This window comes from Ascaphus truei, chromosome 2, assembly GCF_040206685.1.
Source record: "Ascaphus truei isolate aAscTru1 chromosome 2, aAscTru1.hap1, whole genome shotgun sequence".
In the NCBI taxonomy this organism is placed as follows: Eukaryota; Metazoa; Chordata; class Amphibia; order Anura; family Ascaphidae; genus Ascaphus; species Ascaphus truei.
In genome coordinates this window covers 457,036,151-457,063,684 of record NC_134484.1, presented here as the reverse complement: position 1 = coordinate 457,063,684, position 27,534 = coordinate 457,036,151, and the positions used below count along the sequence as shown (strand labels likewise).

Here is a 27,534-nt window from a genome sequence, read left to right as displayed (position 1 = left end):
GCACGCACATATGTGGTGCCAATCCATTCTACTCTGTAAACCATACAGAATGGTTCTTGACCTCACTAGAAAGTCTTATTTATTGAGAGCAGACAGGTGGGTAACGGGGAATGAGAGAAATGAGCAGCGGTTCCAATTTATCTGAAGTCCCCATGTTGTGTGTTTCTGGTATAGGAGTACAGAACAAAGTCCAGTTAAGCATGAGCAAACAGTCACAGTACTACTTTCTACAGTGACACCAACATGTTCCTCCAAAGTGGTAAACGCCATTACCACAGCAGTGTGCGTCTAATTTATAATAAATTAAATCGTTGGTGTTACCGTTTTATGTAAGACTAGTCTTCAAGATTCCTGGGAAGTTCTAATTTGCCTACTTCGTGTGTAATAGTCGGGTGTCCCACGCACCCCTCAAATGGTTAAAAACAAAAAATATCAATCTAGTCCTCATAATATTCCTCAAACAGCCCAGCTTGTAAAGACATGACAATTAAAACACTGTCCGATAGCAAATGTTCAAATGTAGTTTTTATTTTTCTTAAAGAATTTTGATAGCTATTTAAAAAGGAAAGAACAAATTTTATTTTTCAGATTGGCAATAGGCAAGTGGTTTAGATGCTGTATCTGCACACACATCGTCTAAATTGTGCTCTGGACAAGTATAATAATTCTCACTAACAAATTCTACAACTACAATTGTCTCCTACCTCTTCTAATTAAAGTCTTTCCACTTGAAAGCACTAAAAAGACATGAAAACTGTAACGCTCAATAATACAGTGAGACAGAGAGAAGCTGGAAATGTAAGCATACAATATAGTGGGGTGGAAAGAAACTATTTCAGATAGTAAAGAAATAGGACACATTTGTCTGTTTCCAACAATAGCTACGGTTGCTGATAGTTTTCTATCTACAATAGAACGGAGAGGAAGTTGAAAGCTAAATATAGTGCTTTGTGGCGATCTTTTCCATACCTGCACCCAGAATCCTTTGCATTCAGTTATGCCAAGTGTCCCGGAGCCAGCTTCTAAAGTTTTCACAAGGGAATGTTGTTGGCAAGATGAGGCTCTAATAATTTATAGACAATAGTTACTTTGAAAGATGACAAAATGCTCGCCGGTCACATTAGGGTTATTTCCGCTACCAAGAACAGAAAGAGCTTATTACCACCCTATTCTGTCAGAGGGGCTTGCAATGCATAGCGGGGACACATTGGCAGGGAACTGTGAAGACCCCAGGCAGAGAATGAAGTTCAACCTTAATCCCCATCACTGCAATAAGGGAGCGGCGACAGCTTTGCAAAAGAGGGTTCGACCACAAGAAACGTTGGCAGGTGGGTGGCCGACAATGCTTCATAGCAAAAGTCCAATCGTCTGCTAGAATACAGGCTGCAGGGACACGGAGACAAGTCACACACAGTCTATTTGTGAATGTTTCTTCCAAGCTGCAGAAAACAGGGTTATATTGCCACAAAGAATAAGGTTGTTTTTACAGTTTCCAGTATATACAGAAAGCATCTTCATCGCCCTTTATGTTAAAGCCATGAATCGTTAAAATGATCTGTCAGGAGAATGGTTTAGCCATCAAACAAGACTGTGCTACTTATTATGAACAGAAACAGAATGCGAGTGAACAAAATATTTATATGGGACCAAAAAAAACAACCCAAGTAATTTAACCCTCTAACTGCCAGCGGGCCTTCAACATAATGCAGGGGCGGTCAACTCCAGTCCTCAAGGGCCACCAACAGACCAGGTTACGGATATCCCTGCTTCAGCACAGGTGGTAGGTACACCGGTCAACGACTGAGCCACTGACAGCCACACCTGTGCTGAAGCAGGGATATCCTTAAAACCTGACCTGTTGGTGGCCCTTGAGGGCTGGGAGTTGACCACCCCAGACCATGCAGAATGTGTGACCAGAGAGGTCTTCCAATGAATGGCAGCCCCCCGTGTCACTAAAGGCGTTAAAAGGCGGGTGACCCGTGCAATGTTTCGCGGCCCCTTCCGGGTACAGAGGGGTGGAGGATGCAGTCCCACTAGGTGTGCAGTGGAGCTGCAATCCAATGAAGAACACTTTGCGGCCTATGTACTAAGCTCCGCCAACCATTATTGGCGTAAAAATTGATGCAGCAAAATGTGAAACTTAAAATTGCGCTTGTGCCTATGTACTAAACTTATTTGCCCTCAATTTGCTCCCGGCCTGTCAAATGTTAGCCAAATGCGCGCACACACACACACACACACACACGAGCTCAGATATTAATGGTAATGTACTAAAAAAAAAAAAAAAAAAGAGAGAGTAAAAATCATCTGCCTGGTGTAAACCCTACAAAGGTCTGTTTATATGGTATAGGCAGATTTACGTTGATATATATTTATATATATATATATATAGTGTTCGACAAACCTATACATCTGCACGCCCCGGGCGAGTGGATTTAACATCGTGGCGAGCTCCTATTGGCCCAAGCAGCACACGTGTGGTACTAGGTGGCGAGTAGATTTTTTTGGTGATTTGTTGACCACTGTATATAGGCATGCCCCGCAATAATGTACACAATGGGACCGGAGCATGTATGTAAATCGAAAATGTACTTAAAGTGAAGCACAACCTTTTTTCCACTTATCGATGCATGTACTGTACTGCAATCGTCATATACGTGCATAACTGATGTAAATAACGCATTTGTAAGAGGCTCTATAGTCTCCCCGCTTGCGCACAGCTTCGGTACAGGTAGGGAGCCGGTATTGCTGTTCAGGACGTGCTGACAGGCGCATGCGCGAGCTGCCGTTTGCCTATTGGGCGATATGTCCTTACTCGCGAGTGTACTTAAAGTGAGTGTCCTTAAACCGGGGTATGCCTATATATATATATATATATATATATATATATATATATATATATATATATATATATATATATATTCTCAACCGAAAATGTATTAGATGCAGCGCTGATGTTTTTCTTATGTAGGTTAACAAAATGTATTATTTTTCACAGTATGGCTATTATAAATATTAATACTAATAATTTATATTTACGAACACTAGTTATGCATGAAAAAAAACCCTCACCCCCGTTCTGTTTATTTAAAATCGCCTCAGGTATTCCACACGACGCAATCCATCAAACGCCATCCCAGGAAAGAACTCTGCGGCGCCCTGCGCATGAAGCCGCAAACATTAACGCAGCGCACATTTGATGAAGTTTGTAATACCGTCGCACTAAAAAAAAAAAAAAAAAAAATTGATGAGCAATTTGGCTTTCAAATTTGATCTTAGTACGTAGGCCTCAAAGTGGGTTTCATCAACGGAGGTTTCCCCAAACCCAACGAAATATGCTAGGTCACTAGTCAACCTTTTGTTAACAGTCATTTGCATGATGGGGGGGGGGGGGGTGGGGGGAGGAGAAAGGTCCTATTGAAAATACTGCACAAATTAAATTTTAAAAAAAACCTTGAGTGGTCACTTAAACCGTGGCGGGGAGGGGAAAAATAAATAAGATACTTTTCACCGTAGTAACGCAACAAATAACAAAGTAACGAGAAAAAAAAATTATGGTTACATGGTCAACACAAAATATTAGAATTGATGGTAGTTGGTAAGAGGGCACCATTAACCCCTTCACTGCCAAAGGGGGCTGGCAAAACCCATTGCAAAGCAGCCAAGGTATTAACGACTAGTATTTAAATACATTGTGGATATTGAAGTTTTACCTTCCCGGTGTTACCTAAAAAAAAAATAAAGGGAGGGGGGGGGGGGGGGGGGAGCAATGGGAAGAACCAGATAAGATGCGATCAGCTTTCTGCAGAGGGCAGCGGAGCAATTCCTAGGACGTGGCGACGAGGTTTTCTAAGCAGTAAAAGAAACTCACAAGGCCGGCCACCTAAATTCATCCACACATTGTGTGAGGGCGTTACGTGGTTTACAAGGATTTCTGAGTTAGAAGGGGGGTAAAAAAATAAATAAAAATAAAGCAAGAGTTTGAAAAGGTGGAAAAGGATGATGATAACAGGGGGGTCTCACTCGGCGTGCGGTGAAGCCGGGTACCTGGTGGGGGTGTGCGGACCATTTAGTGACTTTGTACTTGAATTGAAGATGCGGACTTTGAGGTGGGAAAGTGATTAGAACTGAGGAGCCTTCTTACAAAGCAGCTGCAGCCCCATTCTGCCAACATGAAGCCTGAAATAAGAGTCTCTGGCAGCGAAAGGGAGTCAAGTAAAGGTCAGACGCGATATCCTATCAAGAAGGGGGTCTCAAACTCGGTCCTCAAGGGCCACCAACAGGCCAGCTTTTATGGAGATCCCTGCTTCAGCACAGGTGGCGCAATCAATCCTTGCATCCGCACAGGTGGCTCAGTCTTAGAATGTTGGTGTCAGTCTTTGACTGAGCCACTGATCGAGCCACCTGTGCTGAAGCAGGGATATCCATAAAAGCTGGCCTGTTGGGTGGCTCATGAGGACAGAGTTTGAGACCCCCGCTATAAAGCAATAGCCAAATAAATGAAGTAGCCTGCTCCGTAGACACTGGGTACTGTGGCACGCAGCAATCCCAAAATATCAGTGATGTGGCTGCGAGTGCGTGTCTAAAAACTACTTTACAACCAAGAGGCGGGGAGGAAAATAAAACGTTTACGTTGCAACGTTACCTCCAAAAATACATAGATACAATATTTGCCAATGGTGTGTGTGTTCAGGGAAGAAGAAAAAAAAAGTGTAACCCAATCTTAAAGGGAAGCCCAAAATACAATGTATACATACACATTAAAATAAGTTCTGGTGGGTGTAAAAATAAATAAATAAAGTGACAAAAAACCCTTCACCTAACAGTAATAGGGGAGGGTTGTCACTTTTTTACGCACCATAACTTATTTAATGTGTGGTTGAAACCACGTTGCACAGCCAGCCTCACACGGATGAGACCCAAATGGTTGAAAAAGCTGTCTGTGAGTAGGGTCACTGGCTCTGCACTTCTATAACCCAGGCTGTGCTGAAAAGCGGCGTAATGAGCAGGCATAAGCTTATAGGGGTGTGTCCATGTTAAAATGGGTTAAGAAGTAAAAAGGCGACACGGTGGGCTCATTTGCATGTCGTTTCCCAGAATCCCTGGCTGCAGTGGGAAGCATGGTATGTTAAGTAATAATGGGGCAAAGCAGGGTCGTAGATCTGTCCGAGACATGTGACTGTGCTCACAAGAAGGAATTCCTTCTTAATGAGCAAGCAATTAATTACCAATGATGCAAAGGATTAGAATGAAATCGTCACAAAGGCAACTAAAAAGAAATTTAAAAAAATGAAGGACTTCGTACGTATGACGACTCTTCGTGGTCCGTGTTGCAAAGTCGCAGAGCTTTGAACATGGTTATGAAGATTACTGGAGCAGTTATCTAAAGGGGCCCGGAGGAAATTAGAGCCTGCCAGGTTTTTGCTTTAATATATGTTGGCATTATATAAGGGATGGTAATGATTGGTGGAAAGGTTAAGGGCTGAGCTTATGTCAGATGCATCCGCCACTGAAGAGGTTGGCGTCATTCCAGCAGGAGTACAACGGACAAATGATTATTTCACTGAAGCATGGGGTCACAAATATATTAACCCTTTAGCAGGCATATGGCATGAAATATATATACGCTTTTGGCAGCAAAAGCTGCCCACTAGAAACCGCAGAAATGATTATTGACCGAGTGCATGGGGTAAAAAGACACCGCTGGCCTTTTACGGAGGCCCAGAAGAGATACACCCACCCTTCCCAACCCCCGGGGCAAACAAGAATTGCAGTAATGACAGGACGATACATGTGACCAACATCGATGGGGTTTTAATAAGAAGAAAGCATTGTGATAGTCTGGTTCAGTAATCTCTCGCCATCGATACGGTCATATTAGATCATAGGCGGCCAACTTCAGCCCTCAATGGCCACCAACAGGGCAGGTGTTAAGGCTATCCCTGCGTCAGCATAAGGGGCTCAGTCTTCGACCGCACCCCCTATGCTGAAGCAGGACTGGAGTTGGCTACCGCTGTTTTAGATAATGCCGCCACCCTTACTTTGGTGAGAGAGATTACTTTTCTAACAACCACAGTCTCCTTTATGGAAGCTGAATTGCTGCAATTTGAAGGAGAATAACTGCAGCCACTCGGAGAAGTACACACAACGATCATGTAACATCGGTCACGCAGCAGTGAATAGAGACATGGTGAGGATGCCTGTGGGTGGGTGCACCGTCAATGCCGCTAATGCAAACCATGTACCACATGTGCATGAACCACTCCAACCCACTCGCCATTGCAAATGAAAGTGGCTGCAAAAAGAGCAATGTTACGGCTACATCATTCCAACATTTCAAAGCCGTTTTTTTTTTTTTAGACTAAAAGAAATCACTTGCCAATTATGAGGCGTGCTGGCATCTTTGCCAATACAGAACTGGTATGGAAGGATTCCCTTGTTGGTTTGCACTGGGAGTTAGAGTGCAGCATATACAGTCAAAAAGGCGCACCTGGGAAACAACTGTGTGTGACATTTTCCTTTGTGTTATACCCAGTAATGTGACATGTTCATTTTCTGTGAGCGAGACAGTGACCACGAGGGGTCGAGTTGAATGCCAGCTACGTATCTTACCCTCTAGAACACCGGACAAACGATATGACATCACAAATGATGCTAATAGGCCAAGCTCGAAGTGACAAATTGCGTTTAATAACACCTTGGTTTAATGAACCCTTTTGACCTACATTGCAGGCGCCTCCAGCAGCAAAGGGGATAGATTTGACCACAAATATATGTTTTTCTATGACCAAAACTAATGTCGCCCCCCCCCCCCCCCATCCCTGTTAATTCATTTGAACCGCTATGCGGTTAGGGACAATAGCAGCCAACTGATCAGCTAAAAATAACACAAAAAAAGGAAAGATGAAATGCAAAAAAGCTCTAGTTAAAAATACTGATATAAAACAATTCCTATTCACATAATAGAACACTGTCAGACTACCCCGACACACGTGTAATTCACTAGGCAGAACAAAGTACTGTATACAATAAATGTGCAACCGTGTTGAAATGGCTCAGACAGAAAGCCACTATTTCTGAAACTTGGGAGACGTGTTTTGGGCAATGACTGGTTTATTAGACCCGGAGAGGAGGTGTGGGGGTGGAGGGGTTGGGGGGAAAGCGGAGGGTGAGGGGAGAGAGGGGGGAGGGTGGGGGGGGGGGGGAAAGAGTCCTTGTCTGTTATTGCAAAACCTGCATTCCTCGCCTCTCTCCACCAAGGTGATTCGGTCATGCAGTGGAGCTTAGCCAGTGTTGCTTAGCAACTGACTGCATGAAAAACGTGAACTCGCTTTACATAAGCATCCATCATCTGAGCGCGCTCCTTGGGACTTTGGGAAACTATGCCAAATGACCCCATTTTTCCTCGCCTCTCTAGAACGCCAAGGAGGAGAGGGGGGGAGGGGGGGCTAGGGAGACACATATATATATATATTTTTGTCATATAGGGTGCTTTACGAACGTCTCTAATTCACAGAAGGGGGAAAAAAGCAGGGCTCAACCGTATTAAAATTCTAAGATATATTTAAAAAAAAAAAAATAATAATAATAACTACAGTAATAGGAATAAACACAGCCATGAAGCCCTTTGTCCTTATTTCAATATACCAATTATTTGGTGTGCGTGTGTGTGTGTGTGTGTGTGTGTGTGTGTGTGTGTGTGTGTGTGGTAAGAGCCTATTGACGCTGGGTGCTACAGTATGATATATGGTGGCTCAATACTCCCCCATCCACATACGGAGGGACTTCCAGGACCAGAAGGGGGGGGATACAAAAATAATAACCATGATTCCACAGCGTTGTCTTGAGGGGCACTTCAGAATGTCAGGCCAGTCTTAGGTTCGTCTAGTTGTTGTTGGCATTTATCCGGCCGGCAGGGAACAGAGGGGGAGGAGGGGCCAGGTGATGCACTGGAGGCGGCATTCCGTGGGGGAGTGACTGGAGCAGCGGCAGAGCCAGTGGGTGCTGCGGCAGAGTGGGCGAGAGGCCGGGGCTGGACTGGCCAGGTGAATTGCCACTCTGGGAGGAGGCGGAGAGGCTGGCAGCAGTGCCAGGGCTGCCAGGAGTTGGGGGATTGCCACCCTGGAAGCACTTTTCCCTGTGGGCCTTCAGCATGTTGGAGAAGCGGAAGCGCTGGCCGCACACGTTGCAGGGGTAGGGCTTCTCGCCGGTGTGCGTCCGGCGGTGGCGCTTCATGTTGGGCCGGCTGGTGAAGCTCTTGCCGCAGATCTCGCAGATGAAAGGTTTCTCTCCTGCAAGAGTAGAAAGGAGAGGGATGGGGCAGACACTGGTCACTGGCAAGACTTGCACATAACAGCTCAGAAATATTAACCGCCAACATCCCTTGGGGTTGTATGGTTACGAGGAATCAGAAGCTGGATGACCATCACATAAATACACGTATTTAAGTGACATCATCCAATGCCCCTCACCTCCAATTCATGCAGCCCTTCAATAACCCATCTGAATAAGTATAAATGCACTACAATCCCAAACAGCACTGAAGCCATTAACAGTCTTCTAAAAACATACAAAGTTGTGCAACATATCAATTTTAGACTGGTGGACTATCCTTGGCTAATGTTTCTGCATATCTTCAGATTAATCTGCTTCTGAATAATTCTCCTACCGTTAGCTAGGAGGCTTGTGGTTAAGGTACGAGTCCTGAACTATTAATTGGCAGGGGGTTTACCCAGAGTAAATGCAATAGACTTTGGAATCTATGGCAGAGAAGGACACTGGCCCATATTTACCAAGCAGAGCAACGGAAAATACCATACGGCCCATTACCTTGAATGGGACAGCAAGTCATCATCCGGCACCAGAAGGCTTAGTACAGTGGCTCCTAAATCCAGTCCTCAAGGACACCAACAGTGCAGGTTAAGGCTATCCTCATTAGCAAAGGTGGCACAATCATTTTTGACTACACCATCTGTTAGTCTTGAGGACTGTATTTGGGAACCACTGGCTTAGTACATATACCGTCTTACACCATATATGATCTTTGCCATTGTTTTCGTTTGTTGGGGCACGCTTTAGTCCTTACCAACTGCGATTAGGAGGCGGAGAATATTCTACAACACAGAAAAGATGCTTAGGTAGAACTTCAAGAAGAAAGTCAGGGGTGGTGTGAACCTCTGCAAGTAAGGAACTTATTCTTTATCCGCCGAAGCGGACGATTGGGAAGGTAATCCGAAAACTGCCTGACTTTGGCGGAAATAAAATAAGCCCCATATATGTCACATCTTAAGTGTCACATTTAAAGTGTATGTTTCTGTGATCTGAATTCTCCTATCAATCAATTGCAACAGAATTTAAAATCTAATTAACTATTTGGGTAGGTTTCTGTGAATTGATTAGGCAGACCCCCTCCCTTAATTGTTAGTCAAATGCATGTGATCAGAGTAATTAAGACAGTCTACCTTGGCTGCGAGCCATATGGCTGTGTATCACATTTTAATTGTCACATTTCCAGTGCAGGTAGAGTTAATTTTGGAGTTGAAATTGGAGGTGAAGATTAGAGGAAGATATCTGGACTCTGCACAACAACATCTTTGCCACTGTGAGCACTTGACTTTCTATAAGCTGTGATTATTTGTACGCTTCCTATTCTCCAATAATTGGGAAGTCTCTCCTCCTGCATCTCACTATGCCCTCCCTATTGCTTTTTCTGTTTACTGTTTCCTCACTCCTTCGTGAACGTCTCTGCTCTCTCCAACTTCCCCACTGCACCATTATTTATACACCTCTCTGCAAGAAACTTCTTTACCCCGCAATAAAAAGCATCCCCACAAATCCTCTATTCACCCCCTCTGTCTACTCCTTCCTGCTGCTAGGGATCTCCCCTAAGCGTTAACCCAGACATACACACCCACAGTCATTCCTAACAACCATTGTGGCCAAGCTCTGCCATCTACAGGCACTTATTCCCTCACCTGCTGTCTCTAAGTCTCCCATTATACCACTTAGATTGTAAGCTTTTCAGGGCAAGAATTTCCTTTCCTATTGTCTGATTTTGCTGCGCTTATTGTATTATTATAATTCCTTGTACTGTATTCTTTGTGCAGCGCAGAGTACACTTTTGGCGCTATATATATAAATAAAGACATACAATACGAGTTCTGCATCAAATGAGCCCGTCTATTCAAGGACCCAAGCATGTTCCCATGATAACATCGTACCCCCTGATAACACAACATTATCCTGTTAGAACACACAATATACTTTTCAATAGAATTCAGTGGCCATGTTGGTGCAGAACATTAAAACATATCCCACCATCATGTAGGGAAGGGAAAAAGAAGCCTGCTACGTCTGTATATGCAAGTGTCTATTGTGTTTATAAAAATGAACTCATTTTGCTAGTCGTGGTTTCTGTGTGCGCAGAGTTTTTGCAGCACAAGCACAGGCGATAGAAATCCTGGGTGGACACCTGCAGGGATACAGCCGAAAGACTAGACGCATTGGGATCTGCAGTCTCATGTGTTTGGTTTGATGATTATTGATGGAATCTTGACACCTTGGTAGGCGAGTTTATGTCCTTGGACTCTCTGATTGAATTATAAACCAACTTTGCCATTCTAATAATTGTTTTCCTGATTAGTCTTACTGTGGCTTTCACGGATCATCGACGTTAAATCAAGTGGATTCATTCAGTTTGCTCCCTTTATATTACTTTATTAAACTGTACATTGTTGCCATGTTTTATGGCTGTATTATAATTGAAAACAGCGGTTAATGACAGCTTTGCAAATTCTGGGGTAGAGGCTCACACAGTAAAATGGGCTATCAGAGTGACAAAGGCAAACTACCCTGTGCTCGAGTTCTCCAGCTCAGGGAAGAGGCTTCACAGAATACTGAAGGGTCTTTGGTTGGGATTCATTGTCCCACGATGCAGGGTATCGCACAGCGATCCGACAGAAACTGCCATTCAAGACCATTGTAGGTATAGCTTGATCTGGGTGCGATACTCTGCATTGTGGCTTGATAAATCCCAGCCTTTATATTGCGGCTTTTAGCACACCCTGCGATATGTATAGGACGAGTAAGAGTATTGCAAGAGTGGTAACATCACCGGCCTTTGAAACGGGTGAACGGTTCGAAGCAGACGGACCAGAGACAGGTCACACCCCATGGCTCAGACACCGAATGTAGTGACCTGAGACGAGTCACGCCCCATGGCTCAGGCACAGGCACAGGCACAGGATGTAGTGTGCAAGCTCTCAGTGCATTGCAAATGCTTTTTGCAGACTTGATGAGGCCCTGGGACTTGCCAGTATTAAATAAGAAAATTATTACTACAGTACTACTAAAAAAACGGATCTACAATCTATCCTTTGGATCTGCAATCTATCCTTTGGATCTGCAATCTATCCTTTGGATCTGCAATCTATCCTTTGGATCTGCAATCTATCCTTTGGATCTGCAATCTATCCTTTGGATCTGCAATCTATCCTTTGGATCTGCAATCTATCCTTTGGATCTGCAATCTATCCTTTGGATCCTTCACAGAAACCTGCAGAGGAGCCTGGGGAAGAGCACAGAGACCACGAAAAAGTGAGCATTGGACGGAAAGGGGGAGCGGATGATCTTGAGCGGCAGAGGCTTTTGATTTATGCCCAGTACCATGGCCTCCCTTGGGAGTGCGTTACTACTTATTCTTTTCGGATAGATCTCGCTCTGCACCCTTGGAGGTCTCGGTGTGCTTTTCCACGGTTCCTTCTACTCGGCGTTTGACCACCCAGACGATTTGCACTGATCCATCGGAGAACAAATAAGTACTTTTACCAACATTCCCACTGATTAAATACAATCTTGTTCTCATTTTCATTTACATATGACATTTAAACATATTTTTTGCATTTCCCCCATTTAATAGTAATTTCTATAGCATGCTTTTACTTTTTGGTCTCTGCCTTGCATTGATTTTAATTAGTTTATCCCTCTCATAGCCCACTTTATTTACATCTCTTGTGCACCTTTTAGTACTAAAAACTACTAATTTTTGCGTTTTACTGAACCACAGAGGTTCGTGTAAACATTTCTAAGTGATTAGGATCTATTGTTTCATTTGGTGTACAAACTACTTCTTAAGTAAAGCTGGACAGACTCTACAATCCAAACCTCCCTCTCACCCCCTTTGGTAATTAACCACGAAGAGCCCTTCTCAGTACACGCCGGAGACTTCGCTGCTGATGCTTTTGAAATAAGGAAGAAAAAAAAACAGCCCTCATCTGATTCAATAAAACAGGAGCGGTCAACTCCACTCCAAGGGTCACCAACAGGTCAGCTTTTAAGGATATCCCTGCTTCAGCACAGGTGGCTCAGTCAAAGACTGCACCACATGTACCGAAGCACAGAACTGGGCTATCGAGGGCTGGCCGCCCCGGCAATAAAGGACTAGGAGGCAGCCACAGTAGCGCCATGAAAAAGTTCAGAACGTTTTTTGGGCCAAATGCAAAGAAGAAATTTCCCCACAAATTACACATTTCATGTAGAGCTGCGAAAAGGCAAATCGCAGTCATCCAGACCGCAACTGATCGGTCGCCTAGTCCAGCGCGGTGAACCGACTAATTTGGAAATCTATGTGGCGTTTGCCATAAAGAAAAAACAATTTGGCAGCCTGGACTAGATAAAAAACACAAAAATTATCAACCCCTTAGTAGACAGACAGACAGACAGACAGACAGACAGACAGACAGACAGACAGACAGACAGACAGACAGACAGAACAGCCTATAAACCATATGCGAAAAGGTCACATGATAAAGCAACCAGGCTGCTAGTTTTACCACGAGTTTGCGGCCTTCACTGATGACGGGAAATATTTTTTTTGCCACATGGTTCCAGCCCTTATGAAAAAGCCCATGCCGTAACAAGGCATGGCGTCACCAGTACAGGCAGCAAACGTGTGGCAAAACAAGCAATTCTATTGCTTTATCACATGACCTCTTTACACGTGGTATGTGTCGGTGAAAGGTTCTCCAGTATATAGGGGCCCGGCCTTTCATACCACATCAGTAATGAGCAGAGAGCACAGGTCAGGAAAAGCAGCACAGAGTATATGAAGGAGACACTTCTTTTAACGATGATGATCTAGATGTTGTACTATAGTAATCTTGAAGCAAATGAGTAGAGGGCTTGAAATCAATGGTTGGACACCTTCGACAGCGGAGAGAAATTGGCATAAAAAATAAACCCCAAAAGCAGCAAAGAACGCAGCATAATGACATTTTTAAACGGCATTTCATCAATTTCTGTAAACTAAAACAACGGCCCGCAGTTTTTACAGAATTTAGGGGGAAAAGTCTGATTTTTTTTGTATAATTGAATAATCTTCTTAAGACTCATTAGTATGCGGCACTGGTAGATAACCGGGCACATCCCGGTTTCAAACTTGGGGTCTAAACGCTTTGAAATAATTCTCTGTTATGACCCTAAATTCGCCTCCAACTAGGATCCTCCAGACCGCGGCCCGAACCCAGCCTCTCCCAACAACCTGTGCACAGGAACGCAATCCCCGCATCCGATTGGCATCGGTACGTTATGTAATGACCGAATCACACACCCTACAGATTGTACTGGAAACTCGGCACCTTGTGCACTGGAAGGACTCGTGCCCACAGGAAAAACCGATCATTTCTAGTGCCCTCAACTGCTTCGCGTAATCTGCCCAAAATGTATTTGGATGAACCAGCTCAGGACGAGCCTGGTCGACGTCTTGCCATCACCCGGTTTCTCAATGTCCGCTGCAGCACCTTCTCCGGCATTATTCCCACGCAACGGCGGCTCAATAATAAAATGAAGACCTCTCCCTGTCCCGAGGCGTTCCCAGTTTCCCCTTAAAATGACTTTACAGCCATTACGCGGCACCTGTTCACAACTCCACCAAAAATAAATAAAGATTGCACCAAGTCAGCAATGTTCATTGTGACCCATTTTTAATCCTTTACTGACTCAATGGTAAAAACCTCAAAATAACCTGCCAAACCCCCACATTAGTTGGCCTGCTTTTCAGGACAACCAGTCCCCGTCACAGTGAACTCTACGGTCTGTGTACTCGGCGCTAGGTGAGAATGACTGAAATAGTCAGTATAGCGAGAGCCAACATTCATAATTAGTCGTCATATGTTGGTTCCCATAGGGCAGGGGGTCAGCAACCCTGGTCCTCAGGGGCTGCCAACAGGTCAGGTTTTCAGGATATTCCTGCTTCAGTGCAGGTGGCTCAAATCAGAGGCTCATCTGATTGAGCCACCTGTGCTGAAACAGAGACCGATTGAGCTACTAGTGCTGAATCAGGGATATCCTGAAAACCTGACCTGTTAGGGGGGCTTGAGGACTGGGGTTGAACACCCCTGCCATAGAGCACAGGATAATCCTACCCTCATGGTCCTTCCTTGCCCTGATTAGGCAAATGTTCACTATCGGATGGAAGCAGAACAGTGGGATCTGTGTACCATGGATTACATATAAATGTTTTACTATTCAGTGCTGAGGGGGCCGACACAGCATTGCAGTTATACTCCTTCCCAGGGTGGCTGTGTGGGGGGCGGAGAAGTATAATAGCAGGTGCTTTGGATTTGGACAAGAAGGGGGTGTAACACTAAAGTGTTTTGCGGGTTAGAATAGGAAAGGGCTGTAACATTTTAAATGATGTAGTAGTATATTAGTAAAGGGGGTATCGAATACGAAAATGGGAGTGTAATTTATAGTTACGGGGTATAGACTATAAAAGGGGGAGTATTAGTAAAAGGGTATAGAATATGAAGATGGGGTTATTATAGTAACGGATATAGAATAAGAACATGGTAACAGCAAAGGACTGTAGGATATGAATCTGTGGTATTATAGTAACAGAGTATAGACTATGAAGATGGGGTGTAATGGTAACGGGGTATAGATTATGAAGGAGAGGCAAAAGTAAAGGGGTATCGAATATGAAGATGGGTGTAATAATAAATGGGTATAGATTACGCAGAATGGCCATAATGGTGTACTAGCACAGGGGTATTGATTACGAAGGAGGGGAGTAATAGTAACGAGGTATAGAATATGAAGATGGAGAATAACAGTAATGGGGTATAGATTATGAAGATGGGGAAGTAATAGTAACATGGTATAGATTATGAAGATGGCAAGTAACAGTAACGGGGTATAGATTATGAAGATGGGTAGGAGGGATGGTAGTGTAATAGTAACAGGGTATAGATTATGAAGATGGGGAGTAATAGTAACATGGTATAGATTATGAAGATGGGGAGTAATAGTAACAGGGTATAGATTATGAAGATGGGGAGTAATAGTAACAGGGTATAGATTATGAAGATGGGGAGTAATAGTAACAGGGTATAGATTATGAAGATGGGGAGTAATAGTAACAGGGTATAGATTATGAAGATGGGGAGTAATAGTAACAGGGTATAGATTATGAAGATGGGAGTAATAGTAACAGGGTATAGATTGTGAAGATGGGGGAGTAATAAAAACAAGGTATAGATTATGAAGATGGGGAGTAATAGTAAAGGAGTATAGATTATGAAGATGGGGAGTAATAGTAAAGGGGTATAGATTATGAAGATGGGGGAGTAATAATAACAAGGTATAGATTATGAAGATGGGGAGTAGTAGTAGCAGGGTATCGAATATGAAGATGGGGGAGTAATAGTAACATGGTATAGATTATGAAGATGGCAAGTAACAGTAACGGGGTATAGATTATGAAGATGGAGAATAACAGTAACAGGGTATAGATTATGAAGATGGGTAGGCGGGATGTTAGTGTAATAGTAACAGCGTGTAGATCATGAAGATGGGGGAGTAATAATAACAAGGTATAGATTATGAAGATGGGGGAGTAATAGAAAAGGGGTATAGATTATGAAGATGGGGGAGTAATAGTAAAGGGGTATAGATTATGAAGATGGGGGAGTAATAGTAAAGGGGTATAGATTATGAAGATGGGGGAGTAATAGTAAAGGGGTATAGATTATGAAGATGGGGGAGTAATAGTAAAGGGGTATAGATTATGAAGATGGGGAGTAATAGTAAAGGGGTATAGATTATGAAGATGGGGTAATAATAACAAGGTATAGATTATGAAGATGGTGGAGTAATAGTAACAGGGTATAGATTATGAAGATGGGGGAGTAATAGTAAAGGGGTATAGATTATGAAGATGGGGAGTAATAACAACAAGGTATAGATTATGAAGATGGGGAGTAATAATAACAAGGTATAGATTATGAAGATAGGGAGTAATAATAACAAGGTATAGATTATGAAGATGGGGGAGTAATAGAAAAGGGGTATAGATTATGAAGATGGGGGAGTAATAGTAAAGGGGTATAGATTATGAAGATGGGGAGTAATAATAACAAGGTATAGATTATGAAGATAGAGGAGTAATAGTAAAGGGGTATAGATTATGAAGATAGGGAGTAATAGTAAAGGGGTGTAGATTATGAAGATGGGGTAATAATAACAAGGTATAGATTATGAAGATGGTGGAGTAATAGTAACAGGGTATAGATTATGAAGATGGGGGAGTAATAGTAAAGGGGTATAGATTATGAAGATGGGGAGTAATAACAACAAGGTATAGATTATGAAGATAGGGGAGTAATAATAACAAGGTATAGATTATGAAGATAGGGGAGTAATAATAACAAGGTATAGATTATGAAGATAGGGGAGTAATAGTAAAGGTGTATAGATTATGAAGATGGGGGGTAATAACAACAAGGTATAGATTATGAAGATGGGAGTAATAATAACAAGGTATAGATTATGAAGATGGGGAGTAATAATAACAAGGTATAGATTATGAAGATGGTGGAGTAATAGTAACAGGGTATAGATTATGAAGATGGGGGAGTAATAGTAAAGGGGTATAGATTATGAAGATGGGGAGTAATAATAAGGTATAGATTATGAAGATGGGGGAGTAATAGTAAAGGAGTATAGATTATGAAGATGGGGAGTAATAGTAACAGGGTATAGAATATGAAGATGGGGGAGTAATAGTAACAGGGTATAGATTATGAAGATGGGGAGTAATAGTAACAGGGTATAGATTATGAAGATGGGGAGTAATAGTAACAGGGTATAGATTATGAAGATGGGGGAGTAATAGTAACATGGTATAGATTATGAAGATGGCAAGTAACAGGGTATAGAATATGAAGATGGGGGAGTAATAGTAACAGGGTATAGATTATGAAGATGGGGAGTAATAGTAACAGGGTATATATTATGAAGATGGGAGTAATAGTAACAGGGTATAGAATATGAAGATGGGGGATTAATAGTAACATGGTATAGATTATGAAGATGGCAAGTAACAGTAACAAGGTATAGATTATGAAGATGGGTAGGAGGGATGGTAGTGTAATAGTAACAGCGTATAGATTATGAAGATGGGTAGTAATAGTAACAGGGTATAGGTTATGAAGATGGTGAGTAATAATAACAAGGTATAGATTATGAAGATGGGGGAGTAATAGTAAAGGGGTATAGATTATGAAGATGGGGGAGTAATAGTAAAGGGGTATAGATTATGAAGATGGGGGAGTAATAGTAAAGGGGTATAGAATATGAAGATGGGGAGTAATAATAAGGTATAGATTATGAAGATGGGGGAGTAATAGTAAAGGGGTATAGATTATGAAGATGGGGAGAAATAATAACAAGGTATAGATTATGAAGATGGGGGAGTAATAGTAAAGGAGTATAGATTATGAAGATGGGGAGTAATAGTAACAGGGTATAGAATATGAAGATGGGGAGTAATAGTAAAGGGGTATAGATTATGAAGATGGGGAGTAATAATAACAAGGTATAGATTATGAAGATGGGGGAGTAATAGTAAAGGAGTATAGATTATGAAGATGGGGTTATTATAGTAACGGATATATAATAAGAACATGGGGAGTAACAGTAATGGACTGTAGTATATGAATCTGTGGTATTATAGTACACAGGGTAGGAGGGATGGTAGTGTAATAGTAACAGCGTATAGATTATGAAGATGGGTAGTAATAGTAACAGGGTATAGATTATGAAGATGGGAGTAATAGTAACAGGGTATAGATTATGAAGATGGGGAGTAATAGTAACAGGGTATAGATTATGAAGATGGGGGAGTAATAGTAAAGGGGTATAGATTATGAAGATGGGGAGTAATAATAACAAGGTATAGATTATGAAGATGGGGGAGTAATAGTAAAGGAGTATAGATTATGAAGATGGGGAGTAATAGTAACAGGGTATAGAATATGAAGATGGGGAGTAATAGTTACAGGGTATAGATTATGAAGATGGGGTTATTATAGTAACGGATATATAATAAGAACATGGGGAGTAACAGTAATGGACTGTAGTATATGAATCTGTGGTATTATAGTAACAGAGTATAGACTATGAAGATGGGGTGTAATGGTAACGGGGTATAGATTATGAAGGAGAGGCAATAGTAAAGGGGTATAGAATATGAAGATGGGTGTAATAATAAATGGGTATAGATTACGCAGAATGGCCATAATGGTGTACTAGCACAGGGGTATTGATTACGAAGGAGGGGAGTAATAGTAACGAGGTATAGAATATGAAGATGGAGAATAACAGTAACGGGGTATAGATTATGAAAATGGGGTAGGTGGGATGGTAGTGTAATAGTAACAGCGTATAGATTATGAAGATGGGGAAGTAATAGTAACATGGTATAGATTATGAAGATGGCAAGTAACAGTAACGGGGTATAGATTATGAAGATGGGTAGGAGGGATGGTAGTGTAATAGTAACAGGGTATAGATTATGAAGATGGGGAGTAATAGTAACAGGGTATAGATTATGAAGATGGGGGAGTATTAATAACAAGGTACAGATCATGAAGATGGGGTAGTAATAGTAAAGGAGTATAGATTATGAAGATGGGGAGTAATAGTAACCAGGGTATAGATTATTAAAATGGGGAATAATAGTAACAGGGTATAGAATATGAAGATGGGGGAGTAATAGTAACATGGTATAGATTATGAAGATGGCAAGTAACAGTAACGGGGTATAGATTATGAAGATGGGTAGGAGGGATGGTAGTGTAATAGTAACAGCGTATAGATTATGAAGATGGGTAGTAATAGTAACAGGGTATAGATTATGAAGATGGGGAGTAATAGTAACAGGGTATAGATTATGAAGATGGGGAGTAATAGTAAAGGGGTATAGATTATGAAGATGGGGGAGTAATAATAACAAGGTATAGATTATGAAGATGGGGAGTAGTAGTAGCAGGGTATAGAATATGAAGATGGGGGAGTAATAGTAACATGGTATAGATTATGAAGATGGCAAGTAACAGTAACGGGGTATAGATTATGAAGATGGAGAATAACAGTAACAGGGTATAGATTATGAAGATGGGTAGGCGGGATGATAGTGTAATAGTAACAGCGTGTAGATCATGAAGATGGGGAGTAATAGTAAAGGGGTATAGATTATGAAGATGGGGAGTAATATTAACAAGGTATAGATTATGAAGATGGGGGAGTAATAGTAAATGAAGATGGGTATGGATGGATAAGATGGAAAATGAATATAGAATAGTAAATGAAGATTATGAAGATGGGGAGTAATATTAAAGGGGTATAGATTATGAAGATGGGGAGTAATAATAACAAGGTACAGTATAGATTATGAAGATGGGGAGTAATAGTAACAGGGTATAGATTATGAAGATGGGGAGTAATAGTAAAGGGGTATAGAATATGAAGATGGGGAGTAATAGTAAAGGGGTATAGAATATGAAGATGGGGAGTAATAGTAAAGGGGTATAGATTATGAAGATGGGAGTAATAATAACAAGGTATAGATTATGAAGATGGGAGTAATAATAACAAGGTATAGATTATGAAGATGGGGAGTAATAGTAAAGGGGTATAGAATATGAAGATGGGGGAGTAATAGTAACAGGGTATAGATGATGAAGATGGGGGAGTAATAATAACAAGGTATAGATTATGAAGATGGGGGAGTAATAGTAAAGGAGTAAAGAATATGAAGATGTGGGAGTAATAAAAACAAGGTAAAGATTATGAAGATGGGGGAGTAAAAGTAAAGGGGTATAGATTATGAAGATGGGGAGTAATAATAACAAGGTATAGATTATGAAGATGGGGAGTAATAGTAAAGGTGTATAGATTATGAAGATGGGGAGTAATAATAACAAGGTATAGATTATAAAGATGGGGAGTAATAGTAAAGGAGTGTAGATTATGAAGATGGGGAGTAATAATAACAAGGTATAGATTATGAAGATGGGGAGTAATAGAAAAGGGGTATAGATTATGAAGATGTGGAGTAATAGTAAAGGGGTATAGATTATGAAGATGGGGGGTAATAATAACAAGGTATAGATTATGAAGATGATGGAATAATAGTAACAGGGTATAGATTATGAAGATGGGGGAGTAATAGTAAAGGGGTATAGATTATGAAGATGGGGAGTAATAATAACAAGGTATAGATTATGAAGATGGGGAGTAATAGTAAAGGGGTATAGATTATGACGATTGGGAGTAATAATAACAAGGTATAGATTATGAAGATGGGGGAGTAATAGTACCATGGTATAGATTATGAAGATGGCAAGTAACAGGGTATAGAATATGAAGATGTGGAGTAATAGTAACAGGGTATAGATTATGAAGATGGGGAGTAATAGTAACAGGGTATATATTATGAAGATGGGGAGTAATAGTAACAGGGTATAGAATATGAAGATGGGGGAGTAATAGTAACATGGTATAGATTATGAAGATGGCAAGTAACAGTAACAAGGTATAGATTATGAAGATGGGTAGGAGGGATGGTAGTGTAATAGTAACAGCGTATAGATTATGAAGATGGGTAGTAATAGTAACAGGGTATAGGTTATGAAGATGGGAGTAATAATAACAAGGTATAGATTATGAAGATGGGGGAGTAATAGTAAAGGGGTATAGATTATGAAGATGGGGGAGTAATAGTAAAGGGGTATAGATTATGAAGATGGGGGAGTAATAGTAAAGGGGTATAGAATATGAAGTTGGGGAGTAATAGTAAAGGGGTATAGAATATGAAGATGGGGAGTAATAGTAACAGGGTATAGATTATGAAGATGGGGAGTAATAATAACAAGGTATAGATTATGAAGATGGGGGAGTAATAGTAAAGGAGTATAGATTATGAAGATGGGGAGTAATAGTAACAGGGTATAGAATATGAAGATGGGGGAGTAATAGTAAAGGGGTATAGATTATGAAGATGGGGGAGTAATAATAACAAGGTATAGATTATGAAGATGGGGAGTAACAGTAACGGGGTATAGATTATGAAGATGGGTAGGAGGGATGGTAGTGTAATAGTAACAGCGTATAGATTATGAAGATGGGTATTAATAGTAACATCTTATAGATTATGAAGATGGGGGAGTAATAGTAAAGGGGTATAGATTATGAAGATGGGGGAGTAATAGTAAAGGGGTATAGAATATGAAGTTGGGGAGTAATAGTAAAGGGGTATAGAATATGAAGATGGGGAGTAATAGTAACAGGGTATAGATTATGAAGATGGGGAGTAATAATAACAAGGTATAGATTATGAAGATGGGGGAGTAATAGTAAAGGAGTATAGATTATGAAGATGGGGAGTAATAGTAACAGGGTATAGAATATGAAGATGGGGGAGTAATAGTAAAGGGGTATAGATTATGAAGATGGGGGAGTAATAATAACAAGGTATAGATTATGAAGATGGGGAGTAACAGTAACGGGGTATAGATTATGAAGATGGGTAGGAGGGATGGTAGTGTAATAGTAACAGCGTATAGATTATGAAGATGGGTATTAATAGTAACAGCGTATAGATTATGAAGATGGGAGTAATAGTACCAGGGTATAGATTATGAAGATGGGGAGTAATAGTAAAGAGGTATAGAATATGAAGATGTGGGAGTAATAAAAACAAGGTAAAGATTATGAAGATGGGGGAGTAAAAGTAAAGGGGTATAGATTATGAAGATGGGAGTAATAATAACAAGGTATAGATTATGAAGATGGGGGAGTAATAGTAAAGGTGTATAGATTATGAAGATGGGGAGTAATAATAACAAGGTATAGATTATGAAGATGGGGAGTAATAGTAACAGGGTATAGATTATGAAGATGGGGGCTAATAGTAAAGGGGTAAAGAATATGAAGATGGGGAGTAATAGTAACAGGGTATAGATTATGAAGATGGGGAGTAATAGTAAAGGGGTATAGAATATGAAGATGGGGGAGTAATAATAACAAGGTATAGATTATGAAGATGGGGGAGTAATAGAAAAGGGGTATAGATTATGAAGATGTGGAGTAATAGTAAAGGGGTATAGATTATGAAGATGGGGGGTAATAATAACAAGGTATAGATTATGAAGATGGTGGAATAATAGTAACAGGGTATAGATTATGAAGATGGGGGAGTAATAGTAAAGGGGTATAGATTATGACGATGGGGAGTAATAATAACAAGGTATAGATTATGAAGATGGTGGAGTAATAGTAACAGGGTATAGATTATGAAGATGGGGGAGTAATAGTAACATGGTATAGATTATGAAGATGGCAAGTAACAGGGTATAGAATATGCAGATGGGAAGTAATAGTAACAGGGTATATATTATGAAGATGGGGAGTAATAGTAACAGGGTATAGAATATGAAGATGGGGAGTAATAGTAACATGGTATAGATTATGAAGATGGCAAGTAACAGTAACAAGGTATAGATTATGAAGATGGGTAGGAGGGATGGTAGTGTAATAGTAACAGCGTATAGATTATGAAGATGGGTAATAATAGTAACAGCGTATAGATTATGAAGATGGGTAGTAATAGTAACAGGGTATAGGTTATGAAGATGGGAGTAATAATAACAAGGTATAGATTATGAAGATGGGGGAGTAATAGTAAAGGGGTATAGATTATGAAGATGGGGAGTAATAGTAAAGGGGTATAGATTATGAAGATGGGGGAGTAATAGTAAAGGGGTATAGAATATGAAGATGGGGAGTAATAGTAACAGGGTATAGATTATGAAGATGGGGAGTAATAATAACAAGGTATAGATTATGAAGATGGGGGAGTAATAGTAAAGGAGTATAGATTATGAAGATGGGGAGTAATAGTAACAGGGTATAGAATATGAAGATGGGGAGTAATAGTAAAGGGGTATAGATTATGAAGATGGGGGAGTAATAATAACAAGGTATAGATTATGAAGATGGGGAGTAACAGTAACAGGGTATAGATTATGAAGATGGGTAGGAGGGATGGTAGTGTAATAGTAACAGCGTATAGATTATGAAGATGGGTAGTAATAGTAACAGGGTATAGATTATGAAGATGGGGAGTAATAGTAAAGGGGTATAGAATATGAAGATGGGGGAGTAATAGTAACAGGGTATAGATTATGAAGATGGGGGAGTAATAATAACAAGGTATAGATTATGAAGATGGGGGAGTAATAGTAACAGGGTATAGAATATGAAGATGGGGGAGTAATAGTAAAGGTGTATAGATTATGAAGATGGGGAGTAATAACAAGGTATAGATTATGAAGATGGAGAGTAATAGTAAAGGTGTATAGATTATGAAAATGGGGAGTAATAATAACAAGGTATAGATTATGAAGATGGGGAGTAATAGTAAAGGGGTATAGAATATGAAGATGGGGGAGTAATAGTAACAGGGTATAGATTATGAAGATGGGGAGTAATAGTAACAGGGTATAGAATATGAAGATGGGGGAGTAATACTAACATGGTATAGATTATGAAGATGGAGAATAACAGTAACAAGGTATAGATTATGAAGTTGGGGAGGAGGGATGGTAGTGTAATAGTAACAGCGTATAGATTATGAAGATGGGTAGTAATAGTAACAGGGTATAGATTATGAAGATGGGGAGTATTAATAACAAGGTATAGATTATGAAGATGGGGGAATAATAGTAAAGGGGTATAGATTATGAAAATGGGGGAGTAATAGAGATGGGGGAGTAATAGTAAAGGGGTATAGATTATGAAGATGGGGGAGTAATAGTAACAGGGTATAGATTATGAAGATGGGGAGTAATAATAACAACAAGGTATAGATTATGAAGATGGGGAGTAATAATAAAGGGGTATAGATTATGAAGATGGGGGAGTAATAGTAAAGGGGTATAGATTATGAAGATGGGGGAGTAATAGTAAAGGGGTATAGGTAATACTAAAGGAGTATAGATTATGAAGATGGGGAGTAATAGTAAAGGGGTATAGATTATGAAGATGGGGAGTAATAGTAAAGGAGTATAGATTATGAAGATGGGGAGTAATAGTAAAGGGGTATAGATTATGAAGATGGGGGTGTAACAGTAAAGGGGTATAGATTATGAAGATGGGGGAGTAGTAGTAAAGGGGTATAGATTATGAAGATGGGAGGGAAGGGAGTGTAATAGCAAAATACTTTGACAGAAAGGGGTAAAAAAACAATATTAAATGTGTTTCCTTACTTTCCTTACCGGTATGGGTCTTCATGTGTTCGTCAAAATACTGTTTCATGTTGAAGTCTTTGCCGCACCACTGGCACATGAACTGCTTGTGCCCAATGTGGATGCTCATGTGCGAGCGCAGCTGGTATTTGTACTGGAAGCGCTCGTGGCAATTCTGCCGGAGAGAAAAAGGGGACAGATCTGAGATGCAGCTCGCTAATGCAAAGTAACACCGTACAGTCGGTCTCAGGTAGCTTGTACCGACGCAGGCTAACGGGCCCTTTTCTCCCAGAGGCGGGCAATTGCAAAACGCCGGCAAAAAATATATATTTGTCTTAACTTATTTTGTTGTTATTTATTTTTCTGGAGTGCTCGCTCCTTTCATCTTTCTCTTAATTATAAGCAGCACTGCTAAGGATTTTGTAGTCATGTGATTTGTTTCACTCGTTCCACATCCAACAGGGATCTCGTGGCACTAGCGAAGTCACCGTGGTTATGCAACTGGCTACTTCATGTGCCCAGAAGCTGATAAAGTCATGAGATCAGAGGAACAATCTAATCTGGCTGGTTCTAGAACCAACAAGGTATATAGAACGGCCTTCTATAAAACAGTCATGTACTGAACATTTCAATCTTCCTGCTACAATTATGCCAACAGGTTGATATTCAGGTGCTGCTGTGATAAAGGTCCAATATCACCATTGTTGGGACACAATGGTAGCGACAGCGCAGAATATTACATCTCCCACCAGAACAGGACAATGCCTCCTGCGACAGCCAGAAGAAGGGCGTTGTACCACAACCTCACCTCGCATTTGAAAGGTTTCTCCCCGGAATGCTGGAGGGAATGGACTTTCAGGGACATGCTGCGCTTGAAGGACTTTCCGCAGGTTTCACACGTGAAGGGCATGTCCTTTGTGTGAGCTGTCGCAAGACAAGACAAGAACATCGGTCATTGGGAGGCTGATAAAAGCTTTACCTGCCAGACATTTTTTTTTTTTTTTTGATTGCAGTACACTGGAAAACCATCTCCTCCTGTATTTCCCTACACCTGAACTGTAAAGGTTATAGCACGGCAAATAATGATTGATCGATGTGACACGTATAGTGTTTGATCTGAGCGTATTGGAAATGTGTGCGAGGCAAATATAATGGTATATATGAAAAAAAGGGTTGTATTGACCTCGTTTTTGGATTCTTTTCCAGCCTCAAAATACTCCCTCTGAACTTAGACAGGTGCATGCTGCCCCCGCTTACATAATTGGGTAAAAGTAGTGGGGTTTTCTAAACTTTGGTGACTGCATAAACGCCACCAAAGCAGACTTGTTAAGCTATTTGGGAAAGTGTGCTATGTGGGACTGCACAAACATGAAATGTTTAAAAAGGTGGTTACAACCACTGTTGATGCATACATTGAGATTATATACATACGTGTATGTATATATGTGTGTATGTGTATGTGTGTATGTGTATGTGTGTATGTGTATGTGTATGTGTGTATGTGTATATGTGTGTATGCGTGTATGTGTGTGTATGTGTATATGTGTATATGTGTGTATGTGTATATGTGTATATGTGTGTGTATGTGTATATGTGTGTGTATGTGTATATGTGTGTGTATGTGTATATGTGTGTGTATGTGTGTATGTGTGTATGTGTGTGTGTATGTGTGTATGTGTGTGTGTATATGTGTGTGTATGTGTGTGTGTATGTGTGTGTGTGTATGTGTGTGTGTATGTGTGAGTATGTGTGTGAGTATGTGTGTGAGTATGTGTGTGAGTATGTGTGTGAGTATGTGTGTGAGTATGTGTGTGAGTATGTGTGTGAGTATGTGTGTGAGTATGTGTGTGAGTATGTGTGTGAGTATGTGTGTGAGTATGTGTGTGAGTATGTGTGTGAGTATGTGTGTGAGTATGTGTGTGAGTATGTGTGTGAGTATGTGTGTGAGTATGTGTGTGAGTATGTGTGTGAGTATGTGTGTATAATTTTGTCTAATCACTGTTTTAATTGAACACAACAGAAAAGTAAAGACGACACTCCGAATTGAAGGCATTTTTCTGTTCCATTTCACTATAAAATAGGTAATTAGATCAGATTATTAATACTTATGTAATAAAGAGGCAGGGGCGGGATAAAGCAGGAGGTAAAACCCACCCTAAACCTAAGGTTACATACAATGCTTAGACACTGGAACTGCTCCCAGAGCAAATGTATAACCTGCTCTGCGACGACATAGTTACTCACCAACCAGGTGCTTCCGCACGTGAGCCATGGTGTAGAATTTCTTCTCGCAGATGTCGCAGGAGAATTTCTTCTCTGCATAGCCATGCACTATTTTATTATGCTCGTGGAGGGACCAAAGCTTCTTAAAGGTCTTCCCACATGTTAAGCACTAAAACAAGGAGAAACCAGACAAAATCGTGTTGCTTTATACAGAAAGGGATGAAAATGACAAGATCCCAAACAAACACCACAGCCCAGATCATCCTCAGACAGACGACAGGTATCTCCTGTGCACTGGTCAAAGGAAGGACCGCCGGGTCCGCAGAACCATGTGGGTGATGCACTATCAAAAAAAAGTCTTCAATACCAATTCCTCACAGATTATCAAAAGATCTGATTGTTTTTATGGACTCCTATTAAACCCCCATATCTGAAACAAAAAAAAGCAAAATCACCAGAAAGCAGCATCAGCAAGTGTATCTAGTGCAGAAACATTTGCACTGTGGAGCCTGCTGGGCTACCAACTTCTTGGGCAAGGGAGGGGAGCGGGGGAGGATTTGAAGTAAAAAGGGCGCAGTGGTCTTTTTTTTTATTACAAAAAAAAATCAGGTTATGGTGGGTAAAAGAAACAAGTGCCAAAAACCCTCCGAGTGGACAGCAAATAAAAACACCACCTGTGGGCACATTCAGTCTCAGACAGGTCTGCCACCCTGTTTCTCACCATCAT

At 40.9% G+C, this 27,534-nt stretch overlaps 1 protein-coding gene across 1 annotated transcript; it reads right to left on the bottom strand.

Moving 5' to 3' along the window:
* Window positions 1–503: 503 nt before the first annotated feature.
* On the bottom strand, window positions 504–27,534 carry ZBTB47 (zinc finger and BTB domain containing 47). The gene is made up of 5 exons (XM_075588661.1): window positions 27,529–27,534; window positions 26,829–26,976; window positions 25,393–25,508; window positions 24,606–24,759; window positions 504–8,291 (listed from the first exon to the last, which is right to left on the bottom strand). The coding sequence occupies exons 1-5, from the start codon at window positions 27,532–27,534 to the stop codon at window positions 7,885–7,887; spliced, it is 831 nt and encodes a 276-aa protein (XP_075444776.1). The 3' UTR covers window positions 504–7,884.

What these genes read in the sequence shown, in the direction of transcription:
- ZBTB47 (XM_075588661.1), bottom strand. An exon ending in CGTGCGGAAGCACCTGGTTG is followed by an intron (nt 25,509 to 26,828) that starts GTGAGTAACTAT and finishes GTCTTGCGACAG; the next exon opens with CTCACACAAAGGACATGCCC. An exon ending in AGAAACCTTTCAAATGCGAG is followed by an intron (nt 24,760 to 25,392) that starts GTGAGGTTGTGG and finishes TCTCTCCGGCAG; the next exon opens with AATTGCCACGAGCGCTTCCA.